Here is a 14,658-nt window from a genome sequence, read left to right as displayed (position 1 = left end):
TCATCCACTTATTTATTTAGATACTACATTTCATTGGGTTTGAATAGAATGAATTGGAAGAATGCTTTCTCCTACAGTGACGTTTAGGAGGAGGTTTTTATGGAGCAACTTCCTCAATTGGGATTAGGGTTGTCATTGGAAGAAATCTTGAAACATTGCAGTCATCCAAAGTGTGGATTGCTAGATTCAATGAGTGGTGATCATGTTTTGATTTTTGGAGATGTGCAATGTATTATTTTGTACTCTACCTTGTTGGTGTGGATAATATAGTCATATGGTGATGATAGTCAGGGTATACAAAATCGTTAGTTACACAAAAAGATCTAAGACCATTGAAGCACTTCTAGGTAATTGAGGTATGAAGATCTTATATAAGATCATCTTGTCACGGAGAAAATAGGTTCTTGAGTTTTTAGATGAGGCAAAGCTATTAGGATCCAAACTATAGATAAACCCATAGACCCTAACTGCAAACTAATTCCAAATAGGGGGGTGACTTGTTTAGTTGATCCAGGATGATGGTGGACAATTGTTGGAAAGGTGAATAATCTTGCAATAACTCTGAGTCAGTTCCTAGACTCTCCTTAAAAGTCATTGGGATGTTATCATTTGTATCTTGACCTATCCCAAAGTGTCAACTGGAAGTGGTCTGTTGTACCAGAGCCAGTGTCACACTCATGTTCAGAGATACACTGATGCAGATTAGGCTATCACCCTTTGACAGGAGATCCACTCCAGGATACTATGTGCTTGCTGGTGGCAACTTGACGTCTTGGAAAAGTAGAAAGCAAACTGTGATTACAAGGTCTAGTGCAGAGTTCAGTATAGAGCCATGGCACATACTACCAATGAATTGATTTGGTTAAATTCTTAAAGAATATCTAGGAAGAGATTAGGTTACAGCAGTCAGAACCTATGGAGCTGATATGTGACACTCAAGCAGATGTTCACACTTCATGTTGCTCCAAATCCAGTTTTTTCATGGTGAAAAAATATATTGAACTTGACTATCATTTTGTTCAACAAAAAATTGTGGATATCTCATTAAAAATAGTCTTGTGAAGTTTGATTATGAATTTGCTGATTTGTTCACTAAGTCCTGAGGGGGTGCCCATGTTAAGTTTATTTGTAACAAGCTAGGAGAGCATATGATATAGATCCTCCAGCTTGAGGGGTCGTAATAGGCATTAAGTGTATTATCATCATTTATTTGTACATAAGACATAATATAAATAGAACAGGAGCCCCAAACATGTTGTAGGTTCTCCAATTATTACAATTCAACATCTATAATTATCATTTATGTAGTTTTTTGCTGTGTCATTCTTCCCTTTGAGTTCAACTTATTCTTTATTTTCTTCTTTTTTCATAGTTTTTATGCAAACACCCCAAATCGCACACAACCATACAACCTCCCCCCATGAAACCCTGACCTCCTTTATTGGGGCAAAGGCAATGAGCCCCTACCACAAGCTCATGATCTCATCTTCAACTTGATCTTCTTCTTCATCGGGTCCATCCCATTCTTTTTCTTATAACTTAGGTTTTGGAGTTACGAGTTGATGTTTTCCCAATTGACCTCAGATATTGTTATAGTTACTAGGACCCCCAATTGCATTTTTTGAGTGTGAAAAAAAAAAGATTATTCTGTAAAGCATTGAAGTTTTAATTGATATCAACTCAAAATATTATTATCAAGCTAAGCTACAAGATAAGTAAAAATATATCATCAAAAAAACAAAGAATAAGAAATTAACTTACTGAAGAAGTGGAATCACTTGTAATGCTAGGAACCGCTATCACAATAGGGTTTTTCTTATTGAGAAGTACAGCATCATTTGCATGGGGGTCAATTCCCATAACTGTGAAAAATCAGTGCATAAATTAGAATGCCACAAAAAATATACCTTGACACTAAAAATTACCCAACACTTTTTTTTTTATTTTTGGTAACAAAAAGAAATATGATAAGAGACGAGAAGAAGATAGCAAACTAAAGGGCCAGAAGTCCTCTAAGAAAACAAAATAATAAATAAAATAATGAAAGAGGTCTGTAACTGCCTAACACAAACTAAATAAGAAAACCCCTTCTTAATCTCTTTCCCTTGTAACTTGTAGAGCACTTTAAATCAGCTAACTCACAGACCTTTTCTCACCATGATGTTTACCATCATCCAAACAAATTTCTTGCACTCCAGGATCAAACCCATCTTAACCAACAATTACTAAGTTTCAATCATTCCCATTGACCTCACCCTAGGAGAAACAGGGGTAGGAAAAACACCATCCCTAACATTGGTTATTCACCTTATCCTTACCCTCATCCTCAAAGATTGGAATACTACCTTCGAACAGACTTTCCAACACATTGGAAATGGGGTGATGATGAATGATGATGCACATTAGTAGTTGATAAATAGCTGAGTTTAGTTTATTTTGTTTTACAAATATTACGTGGCTTCCATATATCTTTTTTGTTTTGAAGATGACCTATCACCTGTGTCATAGTATTATAGAAACTAACTTGATACTTGATAGAGGTGGAATGGTTAGATCATCGTATATGTTTTGTATATGGCTAGTTTTTTACTTTTATATGAATATATGTTTAAGTTAAAAAGATCACAATAGGATTAGGGCAGCAAACGAAACAAGCCACTCATGAGCAGCTCGAAAGTTTGGCTCATTAAGAGCTTGTTCAAGCTCATTCATTATGTAAACAAGTGATTCCCAAGCCCAATTTTACGGCTTGTTTAATGAACAAGCCAAGCCTGAACATGAGCAAGCTTAGCTAGTTTCTACTCATGCGTGGCTCGATTATAGGTTCGGTTTGGACTCATTTAATAGGCTTGTATTAGAATCATTTATGGGCTAATTTAATGACATTGAATTAGGCTTGATAGATTGCAGTGAGCTTAAATGTAGAGATTATTTATGCATAAGATTAGTTACCTCAAACTCCAGAACCTTAATTTAGTGATAAGGTCAATGCTCAAGACCAATAGGCTAGACAGTATTAGTAAGAGCTCATTTTCACCTTTTTGCCTAACAAAACCTCTTGTTTCTCAAATTAAGAAGTTCCAAAAGAATGAAACTGTTAGCGAGCATCTTAATAGCTGGTAAGGGCTTGTGAGCTCTTTCATTTGCATAATAAACAAGCTTAAGCCAATGCATTAAAACTCAGTATGAGCTCGGCTCGAGCTAGCCGAGCTCGAGCTTGGTTAAAAATTTAATGAACAAGCTTGAACAATGCAAAGCTCGGCTCAGCTCAGTTCATTTGCAGACCTAGGAATATAGGATTCAAACCTACAAAATTTGCTTCGAAATGCATATTTGTTGAAATTTCAATCTATTTTACTATTTTACTTATTGTACATATATTTGTGTCATACAGTCGTACTGTCATTTGGACTCAATTTTTTTATGTTTCTTTTATTCTCAATTCTCGATTCATGAAATTAAGATTTTGATTCATGATTTGAATCTCTGTTTGACAACTAAACCTGGACAATAACAGCAGCTTTACAGGCAGCTGCTACTACAGGGAACTCACTTCTCCTAAAGTAACCCGCAGCAGTTCCCCTGGCTTCCTATTTGGAAAACCAATATCTCTACAAAGGTTGCTTTTTTTCCTTTTTTCCTTGTTTTTGGCAGGGAAAAATAACCTGCAAAAACAAGGGGACTGGTTAACAGAAGCATTTTGTGCATGGAAAATGCCAAAAACAGTTGATCATATCCTCTTACATTGTTCTTGGACCAGAAATCTTCAGGATCTGGTCATGGTACTGATCAGACAACAGGAGTTTACTGCTATGACGGTGGAGGGAGAAATATGTGCATGGAAAGACATTCATTCAAGTAAGGAAAAAGGAAAGCTTTGATTCTTATTCTCCCTATGACTTTTTGGATTGTGTGGAGGGAAAGAAATAGAATATCCTTCGAAGAATCAGCAACATCATTAAATACTATAACAGATGGACTACCACTCTAACTGGTTGGCAAAGTGACTTGTGATGATAAGCAACCAAACAATTCGCCACTCTTAAAAAAAAAGGAAACAAAAATTACAGCACCCTCCTCACTAGAGTGTTATTTGGTCTACTATGGAAGTGTTCAAAACCATCTTACCCAGCCTTTCCTTATCTTACAGTACTCATGTTATATTACATGTTATATACCTAGCTTATTGCGAACAAGTTCATTTCTTACTTTGCCTTCTAGAGTAATTTTGTTCATCCATCTTAGCATTCTCATCTTGTAATGGAATGCTATACAAGAAAATATGGAAACAACACAACATCACCTTGTATGGGTTTGTAGTTGTTTCATTGGATAGCACCACTTCAAATAAACAACTTGACATGTTTGACGCTACACGCTCTCTTGTTATTATCCAAATATAGGGCCCTTATTGGAACAGCTAGGAATTTGTCACCTTCTTCTGTTACTTTCAGTGAAATGACTGAATATCTGTCGATAAAAATATGTCAATAACCAATTCAAAAGTTTCAATAACTAGAAAGAGGAAAGGTAAAAGGAGCATTTAAATGGAAACAAAATCATAATATTCTATATCATTCAAGAAAATATCTAATTATACAATATAATTTTTTTTATAACAAAGGAAGAGATTTCATTGATAAGAGAAGAATTTACATGAAGGAGAAAAAGAATTCTCCCTTCAAAATTCTGGAAAATAAACATAAAACAAAAAAAAAAAAATGGGGGGGAAAAAACCAAAATCTAATATTATTATTTTAGACCATAACAAGAGATGTTACACCTAACATAAATGTCACAAGTTCAAGCCATTGAGAAACACCTCTTTGAATGTTTACGCAACACTACATTATGCCCTGCCCAAACCCAGATAAAGGCCATGGGAGCAATTTGCAATGGGTGTTGCTTTTTTTACCAATAACAAATAGAAATAGATGACATCATCAAGTAAAAATTTGCTGACATGACTTCAATCTCAATGATTATAATCATGAAATTATAATATAGCATGGGTTTGTGCACTGGTTGCTGTGTTTATTTTACCATAACAAGTAGAAATCGATGACACCCTCTGCGAGACTATAATCATGACTGAGCTAAGTAAATTATGGGTAGTTAATCAAAATTTACCATCAGAATTTCTCAGCCAATCCAGGGCAATTGTTCCTCCATCAGGCGCATGATAAAGTTCTCTGTGAACAACAATATATTAGTACTAGCCAAACAATTACTATAAACAATTCATTGTAGAAAAATGTTACACCATTTTGTACAAGCAGGCCATTTGCTATATTTTTGCTCAAACCCTCTTTTTTCTTGGGAGTTTTTGTTTAGTATGCATTAGCTTTAATAATTGTGGTATTATTAAATACAATAAAGAAGATGCCGAAACCTATGGGGCTCTTTCCCGTCCCTTTCTTTTCCTTCACTTTATTTTCTCTCCGCTTTGCCTTTTTCTTCATACGCATTTAAAACCTAAAAAATTTAGCACTAAATCAACTGATGATTATTTTCTAGAGTCCAAACACCTATTTCACAAGACCAATGAATCAATGTATGAAGCATTGATAGAACAACAATTTTAGAATTTTGCAGAAGATAATCAGGGTATATTTTGTTGATAAATCCAGCACTTTCCAAAACTTTGAAGAAGTTAATCTGCCACAATAATTTACATATGACAGTTTTTAACATTACATTCATCATTGCAATCAATTGACTTTGTTCCTCAAGTGAATTAGAAGGCAAAACCAGCGCAATAGAATGATTAAAATGTGGGAGAAGCAGTGTCAGCAAATGCAAGGGATTAGAAAGGAACAGATCAAACAAGGAAGAAAATCTCTTTTCCTCATCCCCTTTGCTATTTTTTGGGTGGTGTGGAGAGAAACAGAAGAGCCTTTGAAGGAGCTAGTTCTATCCAGTACGACATGAACCAGTGGATTGCTATGATCTCTGGCTGGCATTATGGGCTGGTTGGAAGGTTTCTCTCTTGTGGTTGTTTTTACTTATACTTGGGTGGCATCCCCTTGATGCTTTTCTTAATATTATTTCTATTTACTGATTAAAAAAAAAAAAACAGAGAGCAACACATCATCTATATAGCCAAGATGTAAGCATTGCAGGGATTCCATATACACAAGACTCCATTCCCATTGAGAAATTCTGGTATTATAATCTCAAAAAGCCATGCCTCTTTTAACTTTCCATTTCAAGATGGTCATGAGATCCAGAACCTTATTGTTAGGAAACGAGAACGAGACACACCACTAAAGACATGGAAGAAATAAGCACAAAGAAAGACCGGCTCCCAGCCTAGAAGCAGAGGGAAAGGAAAGCTGCCATACTTTATGAGCAGCAGGGAGACAGAACAGCCATACATCTGTGCCATGACTGTTCTAATAGGTTCTAGGCAACTGGAGCACAGCACAAGCAGAGAGCATGGGAATTACACATATGGTCATCAAAGCTACCGTGATTGAGCAGGGAAGAGAAGCAAGAACATCTCAGGCTTTCACTCTCACAATATCGGGATTCAAGGGTTTAGGATATAGACCCAGAATAGTCTCCACAGGTGCAATGATGATGTTTAGTTGGAACTGTCATGGGCTGGGGTTTCCAGTGTCCAAGAAACAATCTGGAACCTACAAGATCTAGATATGCATAAAATACAGAAAAATTGGGGAAAATTAGGCCTTTACTAAAGGCTTAGAACTAACCATTTCGATCGTAACGGAGGAACATAGGTGGGATGGAGAAATGATATCAAATCTTTTTTAATTTGTAGACAGGAATTTTATTATTTTCAGAATCACAGAGATCTGTTAGGACTGTTATATGGGCCCCTAAGCTAGAGAACAGAGAAAGAGTATGGGCTCCTATCTATGTGGAGGTACAAATATTCACTAGCCCATGGTGTCTCATTGGAGATTTCAATCAAATTCTCAATGTTGGAGACAAAAAGGCTCCTCGACAGCAGGTGACACAGACATGTAAAGGTTCCAAGCTTTGATTAACTCATGCTCGCTCCAAGACATAGACTTTTCTGGACCAAGGCCAAATGGCAGGGAAGGAAACCATCTCACCAAGGAATGCCTCAACAGATGATTTGCAAATAATGAATGGTGCACAAAGTACAACAAAGTTTATTCAGGTTCTTGAAGTGGTCCCATTCTCTTGAACACAAGGCGTGCCAAAAGAACAAGAAACTATAGGTTCAGATTTGAACAATATTGGATGGAAAAAAAAAAAGGAATCTAAAAAGGTGATTGAGGAGGACTGGCAACATCAAAACAAAGGTTCACCAGCATTTCATACAGCAGCCAAGCTAAAAGAAGTGACCAGTAACCTTCATAATTGGAGCAAGAACACTATTTGTGGAATTTAATTCAGAATCAAAGAATGCAATAAGAAGCATCGAGAAGTTCAACAGGAAGAGATGGAGGGAAATAGCTGGACGATGAATGGGACATCAAGAAGAGCATTCAGAAGAAGCTCCTCCAAATGGAAGATACCAAATGGGCTCAGAAATCATGGAAGAACTAGATGCAATACAAAGACCATGGCACAAAAATGAAAAAATAAAAATAAAAATTAATGCATGGGCCAACCAATGAAGGAAAATGAACACCATCATATGTCTTCATAATGGAAATGGGAAATGGAATTGCAACAACAAACAATCACATCTGGCAGTCAAATCCTTCAAAAGGCTCTTCAAGACGATCAAGCCAGCTAAAATTGCTGAAATCCTTGTGGCTGTTCAATCAAAGCTTGAATGAAAGAGATTGCTTTCTTTCAAAGACCTTTATAAGGGAGGAGACATGGCACTATGGCAGGCTATTTTTCAGATGGGAGGAAATAAAAAATCATAACCAGATGGATTCCCAGGTATATTTTATCACAAGTATTTGCAAGAGGAGTCACTGCCTGTGTGCTGCATTTTCTAAATAGATCACTCTCATACCTAAAATAAAAATCCAAAAAACTCTAGATGACTTAATACTGACAATCCTCTGTAATGTACCAATACAAAGTTGTTACAGAAGTGCTTGCCAATTTCAACTGCATGTCCCAAGTAATGGACCATCTCATTTAAGACAACCAGAGTGCATTTAATTTCAGAAACTATTCCAATTGCTCATGAACTCCTATATTCAAAATAAAATCAATAAGAAAAAGGAAGAACAAGTTTATAGTTGTTAAGCTTGACATGAGCATGGCCTATGACAGCATTGAATGGAACTTCACTGAATGAATTCTCTGAAAAATGAGATTTCCAGAAAAATGGGTCCATTTTCTCATGCGGTGCATTTCAACGATTTCATTCTACTTACTCATTAGTGGAACTCCTTCTGAAAGATTCTATTCTCACAGAGGTCTCGGGCAGGAATATCCTCCATCCACGTGATCTTTGTGCTTTCCATGGAAGCTTTCTCAAGCATGCTAAAGAAGGAAGACATTGAAAGAACTAATGGGGCAATAAAGTAAAACAGAAAGTCCAAGCATCAATCTTCTCTTGTTTGCTGATGACAGCTTCATATTCACCAATGCCAATTTGAGAGCATCCACAAACTAAAAGGCATTATTAGTCTCCTAAAATATTCCATGGGATTAACAAGTGAATGTTAACAAGTCTGCTCGTAACAAGTCTGCTCGCATCTTCAGCCCAAACACGACTTATCTCTCAGTAGAATACTGGGGAAGAAGAATGATCATTCACAAAGGTTGTTACATGGATTAATACTTCATACTTGGGTATCCCAAAAAAATTTCACATGGGTGAAAACTAGGGATTTTGCTAGGATGATTGACAAAGTTAAAAGCTCCATCTAATATTGGAAAGGTAATCTATTTTCTCAGGCTGGAAGAACTGATTTCCTGAAGACAGTGACTCCAAAGTCTAAACCTTCTTTTTTTTTCGGATTACGCACCGGGTTTCCACGTGTCCGTTTTACGGTCCACGTGACTAATCCCGCGCCCCTTGAAGCCGACCCCACAACTCCAAAGGGAGGTAAATTTCAGGAATCCAGGGGCGGAAACGAACTCGGAAGGGTTTAAACACCTGACCTCGTGAGAGACACTCCCGCAGCCCGCACTACCACCCCAAAGTCCAAACCTTCTTGTCCATACCACGAGTTGCTTCAAATTACCAGTATTGGTAAGCAAATCCATTGACAAAACTGTCAGAGATTTTTTGGTGGGGAAGGAACAGCTTTAGAAATCCTTAGCCTCATTTATCTCGGGAGAACATCTACAGTCCTATGCAATCAGGGGCCCTTGGTTTCAGGAGATTTGAGGTTTTCAACCAAGAACTTCTCTGCAAACAAGGATGGAGACTCATTACCAGAACCTCCTATCTTTCGTCCTGCCCTTGTAAATCAACCTATTTTCCTTCTTCCTCTGTCTGGAGTACTGCTTGTTCCAAGGCCTCCTAGGAAGGGAGAAGTCCCCTCCATTAGAAGTCTCTTAAACCCTTCACTGATCAAAGCCCCTCTTTTTAAGGAGATAAAATGCATCTGTTTTATTGATCCGGCCCATTAGCCAAATAAATCTTTATTTTGACTAATTAAATTATAATTTAGGCATTGAAATTTTTTTTAATGCCTACAGACCCCAATGCCACACATACAAAATAAATTCCCTCACTACCTCTGAGCAAAATCATCTGCATCTCCTCAATCCAACACCTCTTGTGCCAAGAATAAATAGATGAGATCTTGAAAATTTCCCTTCGGCTACCCCCCATCCCACACCCAGACCAAGAAATTGGGACACCAAGGAAAAGATGGAGCCTCCTAAAAAAAAATCTTCCTTTAGTTTATTCTTCCCAGTAATCATCGTCAATACAAGAGTGAACACCTAGCTAGCCCCATTGAGGATTTCAAAAAGTTCGTCTAAAATCCATTGGGAAACTTAGGTTGAGTTTGAGAGCATGAATTTCGAGCCTTGGATTTAGATTTGTGTGGATTTGAACAAAACTCAATACAGTTGTATGCTGCATTTTGTCCAAATCCACATGAATTCAAGACTTGAAATCTAAACTCCCAAACACAGGATTAAATTCTTACATAGAATCAGTTGCTTTTTTGGGAAGGGTACAGAGTCAACTGTTTTCAAAATGCATAAAGTGGAAAGTGGAAACCATATCTGCCCACTCTGAACTAAATCCATGCCAAAATAGGACTTCCTCAGGTGCCTTCAGACATTTGCCATCACGACATGGATCATTTGGAAATCACAAATTTCTGTTGTTTTCATTGCTGGGATTCGGGAAAAGGAATATACACAACATTATTAATGAGTTTTACCACTCATTTCATCTTTTTTTCCAAACCACAAATGCAGAAGGGTCCTTCTTTCCCACAAGAACTCTCCACCCCATCCTTTTCTCATCAAGAAATCTGGCCAGATTCTTTCCAACTCAATTTGGTGTATTGCAGCATTTGACTAGACAGGGGTTTCAAGAGTTGGCCTTATAGCTAGGAATGCAGGGGAAGATTGCTTTAGTATTTCAGGAAAATATGGCACAACAGCACTTCTCACCAAGTAGAAGCACAGACAATCAGAGAAGGATGCTTAGTGCAAATTCAATTTTGGGAAAAATTTTATTTTTCAATTCCAGAGCTTTGGGATTGACATCAGTCACAATGATGGACATTCCCTTACTCGCTTGAGCTTTGGGATGGACATCAGTCACAATTGTTAACGATGATGGAAATTTTTCACAACCTAGTCAAAGGGAAGAGCTTTGACTCGTCTTTTCTAATTAAAGACATCCTTAGCCAGAAGCATTCTTCCTCCTCATGTTCCCTTTACTTCATGTGAAGAGATTTTAATGGCTTGCTCATTATGTTGCTTCAGCTACTAAACATCCCCTTTTTCAAGCTTCTACTTAGTAAGTATAATCATCAACAAAGCTTTTGGACTTCGCCTAATCCATTGCTTTAAAAAGCAAAGTTGTTTAAGACTTGCGAGGTGAGGCATAAGCCTAAATTTATTTTATGGCTAAAATGTGTAAATAAATTGCATATATTATTAAAAAAATTAAGAAAATTAATTGAAAAATCAAACATAATTTGTAAACTATTTGTTGGTCCCTCAAAAAAAAAAAAACTATACTAACTTGAATTCATTAAACAAGCCAAGAGACAGGTATGAACATTAGAAAGTTCAAATTATTTTCATGATTTAAGATGCAACTGTCAAGTATTTTGGAAATATTGACGTTCAAAATTTCTAGACATCAACTCATATTAGAGCATTCCTTTCATATACATGTAGTTAAAATTTTCTAATCAAATTGAACTTGAGACTCACACAACCAAAATGCACAAGCCTCATCTAGAACTGCAGAAAAGGCATGCCTTACTTACAAATGCGTAAGCCTCAATGTTTAATGCATTGGAATTTAAAACCTTAGACTAAGCCTCAAGGCATTTCAGACATGCCTCATCATGAGACTATCACCGGTTGATACTTTTAAAACATGCAGCCTTAATTTAATGAATTATCTAATTCTCAAAAACTACAAGGCCCCTGCTGCATAGCTGAAGATGCTGACATTCTGGTAAAATTGGCCAAGGCTTGGGTAGGTCAAGACTCATGCTGGGTCAGCACTGCAAATATTTGATCCTAGGTTCAATCCACCTACTTCAGCCTTATCTTGCATTTAAAGCTCAAGCACCATCACATCAACACCTCAATATGCCCCCAGTGTTGGTGGGCCTAAATTTGTGGTCCAGTCCAAGGTCAGATCCTTGGAACATCCTGTAATTGATTCTGTGCAGTCCCATGGGCCTAATGTTGGTGGCTAGGCTTATACATTAGGTCAAGCTCAGGCAAACAACACTCTTCCCCCCACCCCCAAGGGCGTTTGCCCCAAAAATCCTGGTCTAATACACTCTAAAAAATGTCTACAGCTTGAACTAAGTATAATTAACAAGCAACACGTTACAAAATGCCCCTTTCTACAAAATGACATCAAAGTCATTATTTTATTTTTCATTGATTATAGGAATTGCGGCCTTATAAAAAGCTTAGTTAGTGCTTTCAGAAATTATTAAATTCATTGCTATACACACACACAAAAGGCCTGTTTTTTGTGGGGGCTGGGGAACTAACATATAGATTACTGACCGTTTATAGCTGAATTCGGGATGCCTCCCTAGGAAGCCCAGAAAAGCAGTCTGAAGATGAGGACTAGAAAGCCATGGAGTCGCCAAATACCTTCACCAATCACAAAAGCAAAAGGGAAAAAGAAAACACTCCTCAAGAATTCAAATTTAAAGCACCCAGATACCCCCACAAATTACAAATACAAACAAAATCATAAGAACAACAATAGCATTAGCTATAGATTCGAAATTCCGAAGTAAGAATTGAAACTTAAGTTACCTGTGCAAGAATTGGAAGTTAACTCCCCAATTCTGAGCTTTTAATAGAATCCAGTGCATAAATAACAACCTAGCGAATCTAAGTCGTAAAACTTAAACTTGTATCATAGAAATTTGTAAATTACTGATAAGAAAACATAAAATAAAACGTGGATTCATAAAATATTTGAACGACAATCAGAACTGAAATAAAAAAAAAATCAAATTAAACCCAATATAAATACATTGTAATATCAAAAAAATCAAATTAGAAACCAGTCCATTTGGTGAGCAGGAGAAAAAAAGGTAGAAAAAACAAACAGGAAGATGAAATGTTTTAAATGGAATTACCACTATCTGCGTCATAATTGGAAGATATAATGGATTCAGAGGCACCAAACATCTTTGCTTCGGAAGAATCGAAGCACATAGAAATGGGAGCAGCTCCGATGGCATTTTTTTCGCCGGCCGGGAACAGACGTAAATTGCAGAGCACAGTTTCTGGGCAGGGTTTTTGGCCGCAATAGGACTTGGGAGTTTTGGACCTGCTGAGGCGAATCGGATCCAAATACGGATCAGGGACCAGGGTTCCGTTTATGGTACCCGACTCAGTTGCGAGTTTCATGGTTCTTTGGTTCTTTTTTTTAAAATAAAAATAAAAATAAAAACTACTAAGAAACTATCTTATAATTGAAGAATATTTTAATATTCAAAAAAATCAGACCAAGAATGAGAAAAAAATAAAAATAAAAAGGTAAAGGAGGTTAATGGTTTTTAATTTGATTAAGAGAGTAGTTGTAGTAAAATTGTAGGAGTGTTTAGGCATTCAAAAAATTTAAATAAAATTTAATAAATTCCCTTTTTATTGCTAGATATTAACAATCAAGAAATCAAATAATATTTTAAAATTTTAACTTTTTATTCTTTGCCTTTAACATAAAATGACATTACAATGACTAAAAACTCTTTCCTAATAATATAGTTTGCACATTTTCAAGGAAAATAATGCATAATTTTGGCTAGAAATGTGCAACATATAATTCTATTTTACTTTTAGATATTAATGTTTTGTTTCTTCAAATTTACAGATAAATTTTATTCATTTTTATTTCGATATTTGAAAAATATTCAAAATTATATAAATGAGAATTTTGAAATTTTATAATATATCCGTATTTTTTGTTAAATTTAAAGGAACTAACTTCTAATATTATCTTGGCCAAATTACACAAGTTTTTGAAATATAATTAAATTACATAGTAGTTTTAAGATTTTAATTAATCTTTATATTTTTTAATTTCAATTATTTTTTAAAGATCCCATTGAAGTTAAAATTGAAATTATAACGAATTTACACTTTAAGGAATGAACTACATTCATTCAACAACAAACAACAACAAAATCAAACATTTAGTCTGGGATCGACTATATAAATGTTCTACCAATTTATTCAATTATGGATCATTTCTTTTGACAAATTCATGACTATTAAATCCTTACTTACTATCTCATTCCAAGTTATTTTAGGTTTACCCCAACCCCTGCTAGGGTTTTCTTCTCTCACGAAAACGTTTGCCTTTGTGAGAGTTTGCTCGTCTCCCCTAACTGCTGAATGGAGCGCGTGTACATATAGGCTATAGTAGGGACCTCTGGGCAAATATGATTAGGGCTTCCCACGTAATTAAGAATTCTCAATCCGACCTGAATTCATCTTTAATTACATTGATTATAATTCATACCACTAAAGAATTATAATTGCACTTCCTGTTATATTCGAAATTAAATTTCGAACTCCTATAATTAAATACTTATTTATCTCCCCACGTAAAGATTATAGATACCCATGTATTAAATTAAATTACTAACAATTTAATTAATTGACATATTAATTCCCTGAGACCTTCCACTTAACTTATTTGATGTGCCGGATTCAAAATCCACTTGCAAGGTTTGACACAATCAAAACTTATAAGCTTCCTCGAGGGGGTATCATCAATTCTGATACCGGGACGTGGATTCTATCAATAATAAATGTTCACCATACACATAATGTCATCACCCAACTCACTGAGTATTTTGACCTATAAAGAATCTCACTCTTCTATGAATCAAAGTAATAAACACTATATGCACGTGTCAAATAATCATATCAGGATTAAGAGCATAAGCACTCATAATAACCATGAGGTATTAATTGTTTTATATAATCAATATAAAAACAATTAGCCCAAGATAGTCCTGTTCAATACACACAAAGCGTACTAGCACAAGGAGTTGGAACTGTACC

General features: G+C 35.9%; 1 protein-coding gene across 2 annotated transcripts in view; it reads right to left on the bottom strand.

Annotated features, from left to right (window-relative positions):
- The window catches only part of LOC131161759 (embryogenesis-associated protein EMB8-like), a 42,589-nt gene extending 29,726 nt beyond the window's left edge, over nt 1-12,863 (bottom strand). Inside the window, exons 1-5 of one of the 2 annotated variants that reach the window (XM_058117715.1) lie at nt 12,723-12,863; nt 12,394-12,471; nt 12,136-12,225; nt 5,131-5,192; nt 1,762-1,862 (exon numbers count right to left, since the gene is read on the bottom strand). In XM_058117715.1, the coding sequence (XP_057973698.1) occupies nt 1,762-1,862; nt 5,131-5,192; nt 12,136-12,225; nt 12,394-12,452 (312 nt within the window). In that variant the 5' untranslated portion in view covers nt 12,453-12,471; nt 12,723-12,863. Of the gene's footprint in view, nt 1-1,761; nt 1,863-4,303; nt 4,471-5,130; nt 5,193-12,135; nt 12,226-12,393; nt 12,472-12,722 lie in introns of both variants that reach the window. The other variant, XM_058117716.1, reaches the window with a different exon arrangement.
- Nucleotides 12,864-14,658: the final 1,795 nt, after the last annotated feature.

This window comes from Malania oleifera, chromosome 8 (assembly GCF_029873635.1).
Source record: "Malania oleifera isolate guangnan ecotype guangnan chromosome 8, ASM2987363v1, whole genome shotgun sequence".
Classification (NCBI taxonomy): domain Eukaryota; kingdom Viridiplantae; phylum Streptophyta; class Magnoliopsida; order Santalales; family Ximeniaceae; genus Malania; species Malania oleifera.
This window is presented reverse-complemented; position numbering and strand designations above follow the sequence as displayed.